This window comes from Mustela erminea, chromosome 1, assembly GCF_009829155.1.
Source record: "Mustela erminea isolate mMusErm1 chromosome 1, mMusErm1.Pri, whole genome shotgun sequence".
NCBI lineage: Eukaryota > Metazoa > Chordata > Mammalia > Carnivora > Mustelidae > Mustela > Mustela erminea.
Genome location: NC_045614.1, coordinates 134460234 through 134479994, shown reverse-complemented (window position 1 = coordinate 134479994; position 19761 = coordinate 134460234). Strand labels below are relative to the sequence as shown.

The 19761-nt window shown below is 33.7% G+C and overlaps 1 protein-coding gene across 1 annotated transcript in view; it reads left to right on the top strand.

Moving 5' to 3' along the window:
* Positions 1–18747, top strand: part of NMD3 (NMD3 ribosome export adaptor) — a 28112-nt gene extending 9365 nt beyond the window's left edge. The window contains exons 6-16 of the mRNA XM_032342232.1: positions 147–275; positions 560–650; positions 6463–6541; positions 7208–7304; positions 9263–9380; positions 10476–10621; positions 13077–13189; positions 13983–14055; positions 15746–15852; positions 16860–16930; positions 17361–18747. Coding sequence (XP_032198123.1) covers positions 147–275; positions 560–650; positions 6463–6541; positions 7208–7304; positions 9263–9380; positions 10476–10621; positions 13077–13189; positions 13983–14055; positions 15746–15852; positions 16860–16930; positions 17361–17494 — 1158 coding nt within the window. The 3' untranslated portion in view covers positions 17495–18747. The remainder of the gene's footprint in view (positions 1–146; positions 276–559; positions 651–6462; positions 6542–7207; positions 7305–9262; positions 9381–10475; positions 10622–13076; positions 13190–13982; positions 14056–15745; positions 15853–16859; positions 16931–17360) is intronic.
* Positions 18748–19761: the final 1014 nt, after the last annotated feature.

Genomic DNA, 19761 nt, shown 5'->3' with positions numbered 1-19761 from the left:
ATTTGTGAAAAAAGACTTATGTTAAATATTAACTTTAAATATTAAAGTTACTAAACATTATTTTCTTTTAGGAAAAAATACTTGTTATTAAGCAAAAAGGCAAGGAGGAGTTTGATTTGTTTTTTTTTTTCCCCCACTCCCATCAGGTGATGAATGGTGCTATCCTTCAGCAAGTGTTTGTGGTAGATTATGTTGTTCAGCCTCAGATGTGTGGAGATTGCCACAGAGTAGAAGCTAAGGATTTCTGGAAGGCTGTGGTTCAAGTGCGGCAAAAGGTACTGAGAGAAAGATGATGATTGAATCCTGCATCTTGTATTTCATCTTTGTCAGTTAGGAGCACTTAGTAAAACCTCCTCCTTTCCCTTCTTTTCAAATCCTTTAGGCACCAGGGATAGGCTAGGTTTCTGGAACAATCACTTTTAAAAATAGGTCACTATCATGTTTTAGATAATCTTTAAAGATCATTTTTGTTTTAAAAATCAGTGTGCTAGATATATAGATGCCTTTTTTTTTTTTTTTTTACATTTCACTATTAATCTAATAATGCATTCGTATTTAGACTTTGCACAAAAAAACTTTCTACTATCTGGAACAGTTGATTTTGAAATATGGAATGCATCAGAATACACTTCGTATCAAAGAGATTCACGGTGAGTTAAAATTTAAAAGCATTTCAATTGATGTCAGAGTTATTTCAACTAACATAGGTCTTATCTTTATTGATAATATCTAGAATAGTACTGTACAAAGGAACAGTTTCTTCTCTTAGGAAGAAAAAAATCTTGGTTCTTTATTTGCACTGTCCAATATGATAGTCACTAACCGTATATGGCAGTGGAATACTTGAAATGTGTCTAGTGTAATGAAGAACTGAATTCTTGATTTTTTGATGTTTTAATTTAAATTTATACTAAGTAGCTACCAGATGAGTAAACCAGTAACTGCATTAATATAATGTAAAGTGCTCTGATGGAAAATTCATTGAAAACTTGTTGTATGCAAAGATCAGTTACTGATTGGAAGAAAATTAGTTTTGAGATCTGTAAGTTCTTTTGTAATATTTTTAGATTTGATATACAAGTGATATAGTTAGATTTCTTAAAGGTGGAATTCAAAATTTTTTGCATGATTTCATAATGGTTCCTTAGAGTATGTTCTGTCTAGAATATTTCTCTGATTTATAGTAGAAAACATAAATATTCTTAAGCATACTCTTAAAGGTTAATATTTTTAAATGGTGCTTGCTACTGGTGAACATCTATATTCATTTGTTTTCCTAGTCTCTATAGACTTAGAGATAGCTGTTCTTGAAGGAATGACCAAATTCTTATATCATACTCCTCATTTTAAAGCTCGAGGTTCCATTGTTACTAACTGATCTGTTACTCATATCTTGTATGTCTTGGGAAAGTACAGAAGTGTGCTCTTGGGTCCTTAAATAAGGGGAGATGTATGTAGTGCTGTCACCTGGAGAAAATCTTTTAAGCTTTGTATCTGACCTAAATGTTTTACCAGTAGACATAAGGTTAATAGTCTAGATCTGAGAAACACAATTTACTTTATTTATTTTTTTAAAAAATTACTAACTTATTAGAGGGATAGAGAGACAGAGAGATGAGTATGAGCTGGGTGGGGGAGGGGGACAGGGAGGAGCAGAGGGAGAAGGAGAAGCAGATTCCCCTCTGAACAGGGAATCCTATGGCACTCCATCCCAGGACCCTGAGATCATGACCTGAGGCAAAGGCAGATGCCCAACTGACTGAGCCACCCAGGTGCCCCTAAATTGGTGAAACACAATTCAGTGAATACTTACTTTGGGTAAGCTACTTTGCTGCCTATTTAACATAGTGCCTGGCAACTTGTGGTTAGCCACCAGGGAAAAAGACATCTTTGTTCTGCATAACTCTCCTTTGAGTAACTCTTTCGGGGAGAAGTAGATCCAAATATTCTAGCTTAAGAAAGCAAACCACTATTCTTTTTCATCATCATGGCAGAAATATACTCAAAGAATTTTTTTTGTAGCAAAAGACTTGGATACATCTTGGGACATACTTTTGCAGTCATTTTCAAAACCAAAAATACTGCCAAGTTCATCAGCCCTTTTTTCATCAAGAGGAGTTAATCTGTCCTCCCCCACCCCCTTGCCCTGACTCGTTCTTTGTTTGATTTAATGAATTTTTTGTTTGTGGTTTATTTGTAACCTTGTTTTTTAAAATCATAGTAATAGTAAAAATAGTAAAAGTTCACACATATGTGAATAAAAAACGTCTACAACACTTTTATCAGTTTGTGATCCCAGAGGTAGTCCTTTAACACAATATAGTATAATATGTACTCTTTGGGGGAGAGGGAGCAGAGGGAGAATCTTGAGACTCCCATGCCCAATGTGGAGCTCGACAAGGGGCTCAGTCTCACAACACTGAGATCATGACCTGAGCCAAAATCAAGAATTAGACATTTAAATACACTGAAGTTTGTAAATTTTCACGAGTACATGTTGGTTTTGTAGCTGGTATTTATAGCTACCTTTTTCCACTATACATTGCATATTTTATTTCAACAAGTGTCTCAGTTGTTTTATTATTTTGGGTATATATCTAGGTGTAGACTTGCTGAATCATGATAAATTTATGTTTATCATATTTTTTTATATTTATTTTTAAGAAACTGGCAGACTGTTTCTACAGTGGGTGTATAATTTTACGTTCCCATCAGCAGTGTTTGAGGGTTCCAGTTTCTGTGTCCTCACCAACATTATTGTCTCTTTTTGTTCATAGTCATTCTAGAGGCTGATGAAGTGGTATCTCATTTTGTGGTTTTAATTTGCATTTCCTAATGACTAATGTTGATCAACTTTTCATAAGGTTATTAGCCATTCCTGTATCTTTTTTGGTGACATAACTTTTCAGATCTTTTGCCCATTTTTTAATTGGATTGTTTGTCTTAATAAATTTTAAGAGTTTAAAAAAAAAATATTTCCTGGATACTAGTTCCTTATTATGTATATGATTTGCAGGTATTTTCTTGTAGCTCGTAGCCTGTGTTTTCTTTGTCTTAATGTTGTGGTTTTTTTTTTTTTTGTGATGTGAACACTTAACATGAGATCTTCCTTCTTAACAAAATTTTAAGTGTATAATATATTATTGTTGACTCTAAGTACAATGTACAGCAGCTCAATAGAGCCTATTCATTTTGCTTAACTGAAATGTTATGCTCATTAATTGGTAATTCCCTCTTTCCCCCTTCTCTCAGCCATCATTCCACTCTTTGAGTCTGTGAATTTGAGTATTTTAGGTATCTCGTATAAGTGGAGTCATGTAGTATTGGTCTTTCTGTGACTGGCTTATTTCACTCAGTATAAGATCCTCAAAGGTCACTCATGTTGCATAATGCAGAATTTCCTCCCTTTTTATTTTATTTTTTATTTTTTTATTTTTTTTAAGATTTTATTTATTTATTTGACAGAGAGAGATCACAAGTAGCCAGAGAGGCAGGCAGACAAAGAGAGGAGGAAGCAGGCTCCCTGCTGAGCAGAGAGCCTGATGTGGGACTCGATCCCAGGACCCTGAGATCATGACCTGAGCCGAAGGCAGTGGCTTAACCCACTGAGCCACCCAGGCGCCCAATTTCCTCCCTTTTTAAAGCTGAATAAAATCCTGTGGTAGTTATATACCACATTTTATCTATTCCTCTTTTGTGGAAACAACCCAAATGTCTATCATCTTGGCTACTGTGTGCAGTGCTGCAGTATACATGAGAGTGCTAATATCTCTGAGATTCTGATTTCAGTTCTTCTGGATAAATACTTAGAAGTGGGATTAATGGAACGTATGGTAGTTCTGTTTTTTAATTTTTTTGAAGAACCTCCATGCTGTTTTTCATAGTGGCTGCGCTATTTCACATTTCCACTGGTGTACAAGAACCAGTTTACCTGTATCCTCATCAGTACTTGTTTTGTGTTGTTGTTGCTTAAATAATGGCCATCCTAATGAGTATGAAGTCATACCTCATTGTAGTTTTTGATTTGCATTTGCCTGATAGTTTTGACCTTGAACATTTTTCATATACTTACTGGTCATTTATATGTCTTATTTGGAGAGATGTCTATATAGTTCTTCTGCCCATTTTTAAAATTTAAAATTTTAACTAATCAGGTTATTAGTTTTTTTCTTGTTGAGTTGTAGGAGTTCCTAATATATTTTGGAGATTAACTCCTTATCAGATACATATGGTTCACAGATAATTTTTTTCCTTTTCGTAGGCTTCCTTTTCACTGTGTTGATGTTACTTTTGCTGTGCAGAAACTTTTGAGTTTGATGTAGTCCCATTGTTTTCTTTTGTTGCCTGTGCTTTTAGTGTCATATTCATGAAATCGTTTCCAAGACCAGTGCCGTGAAGCTTTTCCCCCTGTTTTCTTCTAGAGCTTTTATAGTTTCAGGTCTTATATTGGACTCTAATCCATTTTGAGTTGATTCCTGTGAATGGTGTAAAACAAAGGTCCAGTTTCATTCTTTTGCATGTGGATATCCAGTTTTCCCAATACCATTTGTTGAAGAGACTGTCCAAGAGTGTATTTTTAGTACTTGGAGATCAGTTGACCCTAGATGTGTGGATTGGTTTCTGGGTTCTCTGATCTGTTCCATTGTTTTTTAGGACTGTGTTTTTGTCATTACCAAGCTGTTTTGATTATGGTAGCTTTGTATTTTGAGGTCAGGAAGTGTGATGTCATTTGAATTGCAGAAGTTTAAAATTTTGAAGTCCAGTGTGTAAAGTTTTTTCTTTCATCCATTATGCTTTCGTTGTTATGTCTAAGAACTCCTGTTAATCAGTGTCACAAAGATTTTCTCCTGTGTTTCTTCACATGTTTTATAGTTATAGCTCTTAAATTTAGATCTAACCCTTTTTGTGGGTTTTTTTTTTTTTTTTTTTTTTTTTTTGCATGATGTGAGATGAGTGTCTAAATTCATCTTTTTCTATGTGGCTATCCTGTTTTCCCAGTGAAAAGTCTATTCTTACCTGAGTGAATTCTTGGATGCTCTGTCAAAGATCTGTTGACTGTAAATGTCAGAGTTTACTTCTGGATTCTCGTTTGTTCCATAGGTCCGTATATCTATCTTACGCTAGTACCATGCTCTCTTGACTAAAGTTACCAGGTTTTGAAATTGGGAAGTATAATTTCCTAACAACTTTGTTCATCTTGGGAATTGTTTTGGCTATTCTGAGTTATTTAGTTTCCTAGTTAGCTGAATTGTTTGGAAGAGTATTTCTATAAGCATTTCCCAGCGGGTAGGTAGGTATGTTTTTAATTATCCATTTGTTGCTGATTTCTAATGTTACTGCATTATGATCAGATAATACTGTCTAGTAATTCATACTGTTTAGAATTTATTAAAATTAAAAAAAACTTTTTATTTAATTATTTTATAAATGTTCTATGGATTTTTAAAAATAATATATATTCTTGGGACCATGTTCTATAATCTCAGTTAAATCAACAAGTTACTCAAATTCTGTGTATCCTTCCTATTTTTAGTCAGTTTGGTTATTTTATTTTTGTTTTGTTTTTTATTTAAATTCAGTGAATTAACATATATCATTATCATTAGTTTCAGTGGTAGAGTTCAGTGATTCATCAGTTGCATATAACACCCAGTGCTCATTACATCAAGTGCTCTCTTTAATGCCCATCACCCAGGTACCCCATCCGTTACCTCCCACCCCTCTAGCAGCCCTCAGTTTGTTTCCTGTAGGTAAAAGTCTCTTATGGTTTGTCTTCCTCTCTGATTTCAACGTATTTTATTTTCCCCTCCCTTCCCCATGAGCCTCTGTTTTGTTTCTTAAATTCCATATATGAGTGAAATCATACGATAATTGTCTTTCTCTGATTAACTTATTTTGCTTAGTGTAATACCGTCTTGGTCATTTTGTTTTTGATAGTCTCATAGTAACCTCCCACAGTGATTGTGCATGTGTTAACATTTATTAATTCTTTTTTTTTAATAGTTTTGTTTTCTGCATCTCAGTGCTATGTTATTAGATGCATTCCTTTTATCTTGGGAGATTGTTATGTAAAATACACTTCTGTGTAGTTTTTTCTCCCTTCCTCCACTTTCTTTAAGTAGGCTCCATGCCCATTGTGAAGCCCAGTGTGGGGCTTGAACCCACAGCCCCAAGTTCTATCTAGACCTGAGCTGAGATGAAGAGTCGGATGTGACTGAACCACCCATGCGCCCCGTTTCTTTCCTCCTTTGACCTTGAGTTTTATTTTGTCTGAAATTAAAATTGTGAATCTTGTTTTCTTTTGTTATTATGTCTGATTTGTTTTTGTTGTCTTAATTGATAAATTTTTTGTTTTCTAATAATTTGTTTACTACACTTTTAATTTTGTGATATAGTCATTAGTAGAGGAAAACCTTATTTTGAAGAATTATTTTCATGAGGCTTTTCTTTTTCTTTTTAAAGATGGTCTGGATTTCTACTATTCCTCAAAACAGCATGCTCAGAAAATGGTAGAATTTCTTCAGTGTACAGTTCCTTGTAGGTATGTTTTGAACCTAAATGTGATTAAGTCCAAGGAGCTGGGAATGAATGTAGATCATATCTGTTCTTCAGGCTTAGGCATCTCTTATGTTAAAAAAATTTTGAATTGTAGTGGGAATAATTATGTAATTAGTAAGCTTCTGTTAGATTAGCCACTCTTAGGGAATTATAACCAAAGAGTATGTAAGAATCTCTTTGGTGAGCTAGACATCACCCTGTGATAAATACTATAGTGCTAAACCTTTGACTGAATGTATTTGAGTAAGATAAAAGATGGGGGTAGAGGGCTTTGGGGAGAGACTTCATGGAAGAGAGGAGATCTCTTAAAATGGGAAATTTTCGAAGGTAGACTTTATAGTGAAAGGTGAGATTAGTGTGAACGAAGACTTTTGGTGGACATTATTGTGGCTTTTAATGGATGCTATATATAGACTACATTGGTCTGAGCCAATAAATAAATAAATAAAATTGAAAAGAGGTAGGGTGCAGTTGGATTGGTGAAGGCTTTGAAATGTAAGTGGTTGAAATTCGGCTTTTTCAAAGCAGGCATCAGAAAGCTGTTTCCGACCTTGGGGAGTGATCATTTGATGTTATAAAAATTGATACTCCCTAGACTATAATAAGGAACCTTTGTCTTTTTATTACTATAAACTTTTTTTCTTGGCAGAAACAAAGCCTCACAGAGATTGATCTCTCAGGATATCCATAGTAACACATACAATTACAAAAGCACTTTTTCTGTGGAAATTGTTCCAATATGCAAGGTACTTTTTTTTCATTTAATTAATCCATGTCTATAAAAGAGTACAAGTAATTAATTGGCTTATATGTAATTATTAGCTCCTGATTTCCTTCTGGGATTGGTTAAAAATTTAGAATAACTTCCCTCTTAAATGATTCCTTTCTGACATACTCAGCCATATTAAAAAGATGTTAAAAAATAATCATGCTTAAAATTATAAATTGGCATACCTTTTACTGTGGTAGACTAACTCAGGGCCTGGTTGCAGTTTTTTAATGTTCATATTCTTTAAAATTTGTGATTCTGGTGGACATATGAAAAGTTTGAATATAGGAAATGACATTAAAATAAATTTCAGTAGTGTGGAAATGAAATTGTAGAATCATTTTTGTGATTTAAAATGATCTAACAAATTGTAGATTATCATTTCATTTCATTGTATTAAGGTAAAATCCTGCTTCAAAAATATAAATGAATTAAAATGCAATAGTTACTGAGGATCTACTGTATAGAAGGCAGTATATTAAGGATTATTATTTAGAGGTCTCTACCATACAGGAACTTACATGTCAATATCTACTAATAATGATAAGTACCATAATTTATTATGAGCATTCCATATAAATTTGTATCTAAGTACTTGAATATATTTCACTTTTTCATCTTGTTATACCGGGGTAAAGCATTTCATCATTTTGAACATGGTGAAATTGAAGCGTGGGGCGTTTAGATGACTTGCCCAAAGTTACATAACTACAAAATGAAGCCAAAATGTGTGCCTAGGTCTGTGACTCTAAAGCTTTAAAAATAACTGTACAAATTCATGGTGCAGTGTATAGTAACAGGATGAAATGATAGCTTAAAGCGGTCAGCAGGGACACCTGGCTGGCTTATTAGGAGAACATGTGACTCTTGATCTCAGGGTCATGAGTTCAAACCCCACATTGGGCATGGAGCCTACTTAAAAAAAAAAAAAAAAAGCAATGTCAGCAAAATTTTTCTGGAAAGGGCCATGTTTTTGCTTTCAGGCCATATAGTCTATTTTACAAATTGTGGGCAGCTCTGCTGTTTATTTACATAAGTAGCCATAGATAATAGGTAAATGAATAGTGAAATGGTATTTCACTATTTACAGAAATGGTATTGGGCCAGATTTAACTTGAGGGTCGTATTTTGCTGACCCCTGGTTTAAAACAGTAAACATTTTCCTGGTACAAAGCCTGGGAAATGTGAATCTAGGTGTGATGCCAACTTTAGGCTATAGGTTAAGTGCTTTGAGTGATTCAGGTAAGTAACAGAATAAATGCAAAATGTAAGAGTATTTTCATTAATCCATTGAGACTTAGAAATGAAAAACACAGTGCTGGACTAGGTATTCTTAAGAGATGCACAGGATGCCCCTGCAGTGGAGGAGCCTGTGATTGTGAATACACACAGCTTAAAATACAACTCAGATTTTTTTCATATTTTAATGCAGTTTAAAAACAGTGTACACGTGGACACATGTGCTTTTTGGCCATTAAATTTTTGATTATGTATTGATGCATGTAGCCATAAAAGAGAAACATGTTGCTTCTCTGAAATTTATTTTTTGTGGAAATTATAAGAAGTCACAGGTGGATTTAGAAAATCACTCTCCTGATGTTTATAATACTTTGTTTAGAATGTACGCTGTATTACTATAGAGCAGTAAGCATTCACACTTCAGTAAAATTGAAATAAACTTAATACTTTGAATAAGATCTGGAAAAATACTTTAAAGCATTTTTATTAAGACAGATATTCCCATCTTTAGAAGGAATAGCTTATTTTCTGTTTCTTTAAGATTTGATTGTTTTTCCTTAGGCCCTTTGTTAATAGAATTTACAGTAATGTTTTGGTTTGGGGACATACACTTGGGTCAGGTTTATATTGATGAGCGTTTATTGGAGACAGTTATTTAGGACTTGCTTCACTCTAATTGTTAGTTCTTATGCCTAGGATAATGTTGTTTGTCTGCCTCCAAAACTGGCACAAAGCCTGGGAAATATGAACCAGATTTGTGTGTGTATTCGAGTAACCAGTGCCATCCATCTCATAGATCCAAATACCCTGCAGGGTAAGTTTTAGGAAATATTCACCTTGACAGTTTTGTCCAGCAAGCTGTAATAATTTATATTGCTAATTTTATCAAATGTTCTTGGTAATATTGTTATGAAAAACTAGTTAAGATTTTTTACTGCTGTTTAATTCTTACAAAACACTGGCATTTTTAAAGCTTTTGATGAGTAACACCTGTATTTTTTATTTGAAGAAACAAGTCTGAACTTTTAAAAAATGTACTAGTTTTAGTCCACTTATTTTTACTGGAATTGACTTATTTACCTCATTTAATTTTTGTGAATAATTATTTAAGTTCATTGACAAGTTTAGTAAAGTTCGGAACATTTCACTTATAATGCAGTAAAACATTTAGTTTAAATATGAATTTTAACTAGTTTTATCATTATTACACATAATTTTTAACATTCCCTTTATAAAACTTTTTTAAAGAAGATTTCATTTTGATGCACCTCCTGCTTCTTGATCTTTTTCATATACTTCCTGTAATTTTTCTGTTGTAAAAAATCAAACTTTTTTTTTTAAGGAAGTCATTTAGTATCCTTGTCAATCAGAATTCATAAGTTAGAGGTCTTTTTGCAGTTTCGGGATGCGTATCTGTCAGGTAGAACTTTATTTCCTGTTAAGTAGCTGAGATGACTGATAATGTTTCTTAAGTGCCAGCACATGAAACAACTATATAACTGAGTGGATCTGATCTCATTTACTTTTTGTTATTTTTTTGAAGTAGGCTTTTTTCCGAATCCAAACGTAGGACTTGAACTCACTACCCTGAGATCAAGACCTAAGTTGAGATCAAGAGTTGGGCACTTAACTGACTGAGCCTCCCAAGCACCCTGATCTTACTTTGAAGACCCTTAGCTCTGTGGGGTTCTGATGATAGTAACTACTTATATTATTGACACCCGAAAGTTTTCTTTTGCTGTGAGAAATTTGGGGCTGATTTATAGGAATAAATGATGATTCTAGAGAATTGCCACTGTGGTCTCTTGCCCTCATGCTTCTCAGTTCATATATATCAACTTTTTTCTAATTAATACATTTGATGGCTTTTGAAATACTTCATTTATTCATGTTCTGTGTTTCTAATTAGTTGCAGATATTGATGGAAGCACTTTCTGGAGTCACCCTTTCAATAGTTTATGCCATCCCAAACAGCTAGAGGAGTTTATTGTGATGGAATGCAGCATAGTCCGAGATCTAAAACGCAGTGCAGGTGCTGGAATGATATCAAAAAAGGTAAGTTCCATCCCGCCCATCTTTGTTCCCCCCCGAATTAACTGTTTTGGTCCCTCTTTTGTGTTTTTAGGTTTTTTAGTTTGTGAATAATTCCAAAATGTGGTTCCACGTAAAGCTAGTACTTCATTAGGTTACAAATGCATTCCATGTTTGTATGTTACTTAACACGTGGTCATTTATTAGACTTAATACTATCTGGTAAATTCATTTTTCTCTTTAATGTTAGAAATGTTTTAAAAAAGTTTATTGTAAAAAAGCATTTCTTAGCTTTACTTTTATATAGGAAGACCAAATGACAAGCAAACCTTTTTTGACTTTAAAAATTTTCAGACATTTTGAATTTAAGTATATGTTATATTAGCACTAATTATTGAATACTTCAGTATGCATTTCTAAAACATAAGAACATTTTTCTACAGAATCCAAGTATTATCGTTCAGATTTCCTCATTTGTCCCCAAATGCCTTTTATGGTTTATTCAAACTAGTATCTGGTTGGGGACCATACACACACACACACACACACACATTTTTAAAAAGATTTTATTTATTTGACGAGAGAGGCACTGAGAGAGAGGGAACACAAGCGGGGGGGTTGGAGAGGGATGAGCAAGCTTCCTGCTGAATAGGGAGCCCCAATGTGATGTAGGGCTGGATCCCAGGACCCTGGGATCATGACCTTGGCCAAAGGCAGACATTTAAGGACTAAGCTACACAGGTGCCCATATTGAATGTGGATGTTATACCTCTTAAATTTTGTAAGTAATAATGGCCCCCTTCATTCCTTTTTTTTTTTTTTTCTTCCCTTGATTATACCAACTTTCTAAGGCAGTTAGGGCATTAATCCATTAATCTTATGGATCTCTTACTGTTTTCTCATGATGCTTTTTTAAATCTTTCTTAATTTCTTGTATTTCTTTTAAATGAAAAGTGGATCTAAAAGACTTAATTATACGTAGGTTATGTTTGGCCAGAACATTTCAGGAGTGTCTCTCTGCTTTTTATATGCCAAGTGATAGTAATGTTTGGCTGTTCCACTGATAGTCAGATCCCTTCATTGTAATGTTACGATTTTTTTTCCCCTTTGTTATTAGCTTGCTTGTCTTCCTTTTTTTCCTTTGGGACATTCAGATTGTCTTTAATTGAGCCAGTGGGAGCTCCTGTGCCTTTAAAAAAAAAAGAATTTTTTTTTAACAACTTGTACTTTTTTAGAGCAGTTTTCATTTAATAGCAAAATTAAGAGGAGGTAAGAGATTTCCTATATACCATCTGCCTCCACACATGCCACAGCCAACCCCTTTATCAATACCTGCCCATCAGAGTGGTACATTTGTTAAAATTGATGAATCTACATGCATATCTGATAATCGTATTTGATAATGAATAAACTTGCTATAAACCACCTTGTGTTTTCAGGTTTTGTAGAGAGATAAGCTCTCAACTCTTTTGGATAAGTATGTATCAAGGAGCATGTTTGTGGTATCATTTGGTGAGATATGTTTAGTTTTGAAGAAACTGGTAATTCACTTTTTTTTTCCCCCAGTTCTTTTCTAAACCTGGGAACTATCGTATATTTCAGTTTCTCCCTTTATCTCTTCTTTCATCTCTTTGAGATTCCATAATACCCTAGTCTCTAACTCTTAGTATTTTGCTCTTGATCCCATTTTACTTACATCTCTTTTTGTTAGTAAAAAGTATTGGCAAGTGCTATATTTAATTCAGCCTGAAGTTACAGTTGCTTGTAAAATCCTGTGTTGGAAAGGTACTTTAATGGTTTTCTGATTTAAAATTTCAAACTTGGGGAGCACCTGGGTGGCTCAGTTGGTTAAGTGTCTAACTCTTGATCTCAGCTCAGGTTTTGATCTCAGGGTCATGAGTTCAAGCCCTGTGTTCAAGCCCTCCATGCTGTGCGTGGAGCCTACTTTAAAAAAAAAATACTCAAACTTGGGATGTTGTTTCTGCAACAGATATTAAGCACAAAAAGGAATATACTTCAAATAGCAGACATCCAATTTCTCTAGTAGTGGTAGTAGTGCCACTGGGTTGCTAGATTGCTTTGTCTGAACCTTGGGTTTTTTTAATGTTATGTGTAAAACAAGGGGTTGTTAAATGTTTTCTGGAGTTAAGATTTTTCAGTTATTCTTTTTGCTCAGTCTGTATTGCCTGTTACCCTGTGAAAACATTAGTTTTGAAAATTCTATATATGTCGGTATTTAGATGATATTAATGTTGTCTTAAATCTTAATAAAGATATTTATGTATTCCTTATTGAGTCTTTTTTCGTACTAAATACAGTAATTAATTTTGACAGTATTTCAGAGATCTGAAAAAATAAAACAGTTGCTGTCTTTAAAATGAAAATTCGAAAACCAAAATCAACATTGTATATAGTTTCTGTGAGGTGCATTTTGAGTCATGCTTGGGTTATTGAAGAGTGCATTTTCTTTCCTGTCAAGCATACCCTCGGGGAAGTCTGGGTACAGAAAACTTCTGAAATGAATACAGATAAACAGTATTTTTGTCGCACTCATTTGGGACATCTTCTAAATCCTGGAGACCTGGTATTGGGGTTTGTATTATTTTACAGTATTTTAAACTGGCAGTTAGCATTGCAGATTTTCTTTGGGAGCCAGCAAGCGATCTAAAAATACTACTAAAAATGTGTATTCTAATAAGAATTTAAGAGTTCTTAGGAACTTTACAGTTCACTTTATTGATAGCTAAATTAAACTAGATTGGGCAAAAACCCTAGTCACTCTATTTGGCCATCATTGTAAAGAATTATTTAATCCAAGATTTTGAGTAATTGAACCCTGAAGTTGTATGGTTAGATCATATTTATAGCTTTTTTGGGGAGTGGATAGTCTTTTTTTTATTATGCATATGCTGTTGGTCAAATATTTCACTTTTAAAATATGGAAGCCATAGTGTAAAGCTCCTTTATAGGCACAAGACAGTCTGTTTTAATACAGAGCTTATCAGCATGCTTTAAGCATTACTTTTGCTCTTGGGGATTTTTTTTTTTTTTTAAACTAGAGAGGAAGGTTTTTTTGTTTGTTTGTTTTAATTAAATGGAACCGTCTAACTGAATTCTAGTGTTATACTGATATGCCTGTTTTGATTCCTCTACAAATATATGATAAGATGGACAGTGATGGATAATATGTGAAGTTTGGAGGTAAAAGTATGTTGTTATCTTCACCAGGACATGTGGAGGCATGTTCATTGTATAGTAAACTGCAAAACTTTTAATGTGGGAAAAGATAATTAGATGTGCTTTCAGGTGAACATACATTAAATAAAAAGTAATGTGGAAAGAATAAATGTTTTTGTCATTAAGTGTTTAATTATTTTTATTTCAGGTTTGATTTGGCCAACTGTAACTTAAATGATGAGCATGTCAACAAAATGAACTCAGATAGAGTCCCAGATGTGGTAAGGCTTTAGATTTTTTCCTGTGTTAAAGAGGACTGATTTAATAACTCTTATGGGTAAGATGTGCGAGTTCACATTTATGAAAATAACAAATCAATTTAGAGATTCTTTTGAAATTGCAGTTAAGGTTTAAAGGCAGAAGCCTTCATATAGCATCATGTGTCTTTGTGGGGAAGATCCAAGATTTATTGAGTTTTTTGTTGCTCTTATAATTGAATTTCCATTCTCTGTCAAAATGCTTGATACCATCTGTAGAGCAAAAATAAATTTGCAGCTAAAAATGATGACCATTAGGACTTAATTTAGGTTCATTCTCCTAGGCTCAGCTTATTTCATATATTGTTCAGTTAAAGCATTTAGAATTAAAACCATTATTCAGATTTTTCAGGTTTGACTATAATTGCAGTTGAAAATAATCTTTACAGTGTTGAGTTTTGGAGAAAGAATGTTTCTTCTGAAAAAAGCCTGTTAAATTCTAACATGAGTTTATTAGAATCATAAGCAAGAGTGAACCTTGTGAAAGTCTGTAATTCTTGCTTGCTTAATCTTCACTGATTTCTTTAGATGTGGGCAAAAATGAAGTCATGGTATAAGAAGGACTCCTCTTCTCACCACCCAGTTGTGCTTTTATTAATTAATTAGTAAGTTAGGAAATAGAAGCATAGTTTAGATAAAGTCTTAGCAGTCATAAGAGGAGATCAAGATGGTCATACAAGATTTTGTATTGTATAAAATTATTTATTACACAATTTTTTAAACTGTCCTAGGACATATTTTTGTAAAAGACATATGTAGTTCTATAACTGCTTATTGGTAGTAATAAAAGGGGGAATGTCTGCCTGTGGTAGTATTTCAGGATGATCATGTGAATGGTAGCTGAGAACTGAACTTTGGTATAAAGAAGGACACCAGAGGGGTGCATTGGTGGCTTAGTCTGTTAAGCGGCTGCCTTTGGCTCAGGCCATGGTTGAGTCCTGGGAAGTCCCAGGTCCTTTGCAGTCCTGGGATTGAGCCCTAGGAGCCTCAGGAGTCCCAGGTTGTTGTTGTTGTTCTTCTTCCTCCTCTTCTTTCTTTAAAGATTTTTATTAAGTAATCTCTGCACCCAAAGTGGGGCTTGAACTCACAACCCCGAGATGAAGAGTCGCATGTTCTACCGACTAAGCCAGCCAGGTGCCCCTATTTATACGGGTTCTTATTTCCAAAGAGGAGTTAATACAGGTGCAGCAAGTGGTGTTAACTATCATAGACTCTGCCTCATTCGGGCTCTGCAGTGAGTGGGGAGTCTGCTTCTCCCTCGCCCTCTGCCCCTCCCCCCACTTGAGCTTGCTCACTCACATTCTTTCTCTTGCTCTCTCAAATAAATAAATAGAATCTTTATTAAAAAAAAAGGCACTAGAAATGTGAAGTTTTTGGTGTAAAAAAACAGCAATTCTCAATCACTGGAAATTTTCAGTTATTAAATTTTAATAGTTACGGAACTAATGGCAGAATGCATTTTCATAAAATACTAAGTATATGGAAAAAATATTGAAACTTCTCTTGACACTGCTTCTTGATCCCTACTGTCATCAGTCTGGTGACTTTTCTGGCTTTCTCACAATCTTTCAGTTTTTAACTTTATTGGATTTTGAGGCCCCTTTACTTTGTTCCCATTTTTTTGTAACTTTGCAAATATTTCTGTTACTTTTAGGTATTAATCAAGAAGAATTATGACCGTACCAAACGTCAGCGTCGCAGAAACTGGAAACTGAAAGAACTTGCAAGAGATAGAGAAAACATGGATACAGATGATGAAAGGTCCTACTTTTCTTTAAATCTTCTGTATTGTCTCAAAGGAAATCCTTATAATACGTCTGTAGAGTTTTTATATGTAATCATCTCATGAATGTTGCATTCAATATTAGTTTTGTATTCTTACTGTGTTACTTGAAACAGTGTAAGAGGGTATAATGATATTTAACATTTAATTACTATTTCCTGGGTTTTGGCCTGAGAGTTGCAGTGTTACTGTGAACAATGCATTTGAAAAACTAAAATAAGTACCTGTGGGTATCACAAATAGCAAGTGAATAGCTGTGACTTGGGATAAAAAGAAAATAGTCCATTAATATCAAATATGCTGTTTTTCAAACAACTTAAGGAGAAATGAAGATGTTGTCTTCTAGAAAAGTATATTGGGTGATTCAAAAGTGGCCTTAATGCTGGTGAAGACACTGATATCTAAAAAAATGAAGAGTTTAAATAAAATTGTATCATGAAATGTGAGTGGGAAAATAGTATTTCCAAAGTACAATCTCATAAAGTAATTTAAAATAAGTATTTATAAATATATAATGTTAAATTAATTGTATGTTGTAAGTACATATTTTATTTCATCTGTAGTCTTAAAAGTGTATGTATTTTTTTAACTTGGTCATAAGACTTTGTGGTGGGATGGTAAAGTAGGAGGACGTTTTCTTAACTGTTTCATATTCAATATCACCCTATATGCAAGTGTGTATTTTTTTAATCATATAACTTTGAAAGAAAATATTTTTTTAACTTACCAGAATATTTAATTAACATCCATATTTGACTTCAGATATTATTTTTAAAGATTTTAATACTTGGAACACATTTATCTTATAGTGCTGAAAATGAAGAAAAACATCATACTCATTGGTAAAGATGAAATATTTAAATATTTCCTTTTTTTTTTGGTCTCAGGGGTATAGGTCTGTGAATCATCAGGCTTACACACTTCACAGCACTCACCATAGCACATGAAATACTTAAATATTTCTTTATCCTTTATCCTTCTGTAGGCAATACCAAGATTTCCTTGAAGATCTTGAAGAAGATGAGGCAATTAGAAAAAATGTAAACATTTATAGAGGTTAGTGTTTTAGGGGTGTTTGATTTAAACTGTATCTTTTGCTTTTGTGTAGATATATTACCCCAGTGTAAGTATTTCGGTATCTTAAACTTTCATTCCATAAATGACTTCTTTTGTTTTTAAAACTTACTAAACATTTATAAAAAATAAAAATACTGGCAGAACAGTAAGAATTACTAAAATATCGTTTTACCACATTTGATATCATTTGTATCCTACCGTGATCCCTCAGGTTCCTGATTCCTATACTAATGGATATTTATTCATATATTTATGTAGTTCATTTAGTGACTATAAATACCTGCTCTAGATATGATACAAGAACTGCAGATATAATGTGGTTAAATAGTAGTCATAATGATGGGGGCAGGCATTTTGCATATTTCCAGATTTGTATTGATTTGAAATCCTTGCTTTTTTTTTTTTTTAGATTCAACCATTCCTGTGGAAAGTGACACAGATGATGAAGGAGCCCCTCGAATTAGTCTGGCTGAGATGCTTGAAGACCTCCACATTTCCCAAGATGCTACTGGTGAAGAAGGTGAATCGATGATGACACAATGAGATTGTGCTGTAGATGATTTTCATATCTCTACGCTCAGGATGTTGGACGAAATAACTCTTATTGTCTATTCAGTCTATGCTTCCGTATTAAGAAAGGAGAAATTTAGTTTTAAAATTTGAATACAACAGGACTATTTTGATTGCTCATTCAAAACACTGAAAGAGATAGCTTCGAAGTTTTGGATAAAAGATTATGGAGAATGTAATTATTAATGATATTCAGGCCATTTTATGTGTGGAATTTTTTTAAGTTTGCCTTTTTTAGGAGACTAGTATTTTTGCATACTGTAGCGCTGGATTTAAAATCTCAAAAGTTGTGATGTCTTGGAGGTTACCTTAATCTTCAAGTATAAAACAAGTTTTTACATTCATTTTGCTTTGATTGCTTTAGTAAAAGAGCATATGAAGAATCATTAATATGAACTTGTTATGCACTTTGATCCACTTTAGGTCATTTTTATGTAGGGTTCAGTTTATTACCGGACATTGGGGGAAAGTTAATCTATTCATAATATTAACATCTTCAGAAGCTTTTAATTTGGGGTTATTTTAATTTTTATTGCAGAAGAAAATATATTTAAAGTATTTGTGGATTTGTAATAAACATGGACTATTTAAAGGTTAAAAAACAATTTGTTCTTTTGTGATTTTTGCTCATGCCAGTGGCTTAGAGCAGTAGCTTGCTTGTGTCATAAGAATGTCTTCCTATCACTTAAAGCATTTTTACTTTTGAAATTTTGGTTTACAAATTAAGGAATTTTCTTTATATAAAGTTTCTGTCATTGAATATATCACCATCAAAAAGAATATTAGGACCCAGCATATAGATGATGAAATGATAAAAATGATCTTTATGCTTTATAAAACCATGAATCAGGCTTGAAAAAGGAATGCCTTCCACATCCTTGAATGAAAAGCATTTACTTGAGTTTTAAAGTGTCTTGAGAATGAGGTTTTAAGATCCTATTTCTATAAGCAAGATCAGACTTATTAAGTGTGCCAGAACTAAAAGCTAATTCGTAAACTTTAGATATACCACTACATAAGGAAATTGAGTAAGTGCCAAATGGAGCATTTTTTTTTTTTTTTTAAGATTAGACTTCCCAATTCTGAAGGTATGGATAAAGTCCTGAACTTTATATAGTGGCTCCTGTTCTGTCTGCCTATTTAGTTAAAATTTTCACTTGTGGTTTGTTTTTACCTCTTCTATGTCAAGACTTTAAAAAGTGTGAAAATAAAAACATTCTCCCCTTTTTTGTGTGTCTTTGAAGTGATTGTATTGTCATATTAAAAGACAGTATCTTATGCAGTATTCCTAGGTGGAATTATTTAAGAACTTGTCATATGATTTTCTCACTGAGCAATATAATTTCCCACTAAATTTATCTAGTCTTACTTTTTTTTTTTTTTTAAAGATTTTATTTATTTATTTGACAGAAATCACAAGTAGGCAGAGAGGCAGGCAGAGAGAGAGGGGGAGGCAGGCTCCCTGCCAAGCAGAGAGCCCAGTGCAGGGCTTGATCCCAGGACCCTGGGATCATGACCTGAGCTGAGGGCAGAGGCTTTAACCCACTGAGCCACCCAGGTGCCCCCTATCTAGTCTTACTCTTTGATGTTGTCTTTATGAGTAATGAATCCTGTTGGTTGAAAGAAGGCTGTGTCAAGGTGAAGGAATGTAAGTAGTAGAAAAACTAATAAGCCAAGAGTTCTCAGAGTTACACAGCCTTGATAAACCTGCCATTTTAGAGTATAGTTCCCAGGTGCCCAAATAACCCTTGTTGATGTCCCAGAGTTGATACAGTTTGGGAAGGCTGGTATTCAAATTTTCAAGAAGTTGATTTATAATCCAATTTATAAATAGTAGTTTCTAAGCCGGTGTGATCAGTTAGTTTTTTTTTTGTAATCAGTTCTTCACTTGAAGGTGTTTTATAGATGAAGGTCATTTTATGAGCAAGCAAACAGTTTAGGGAGAGAGTTACTTGTATAATTCAGATATTTAACAGCATCAAGCTAATCCTTGCCACAGTAGAATCTAGAACTCCAGGCTGAGTGCCAGGACTAGACACTCCTCTGTAGTCAATACTAAGTGCCAGAGTTTTCCATAGACTATTTTAGTAAATGTGTTCATATTGATTCTATCCTTTAGATTACTTATCTGTTATTTTTAGCCCAAGGGATGTTGCTTTTTTAAAAATAATTGAATTTTTATATAATTTCAAACTAAGTTATAATAGTACAAAGAATTCCTGGATAACCTTCACTCAGAT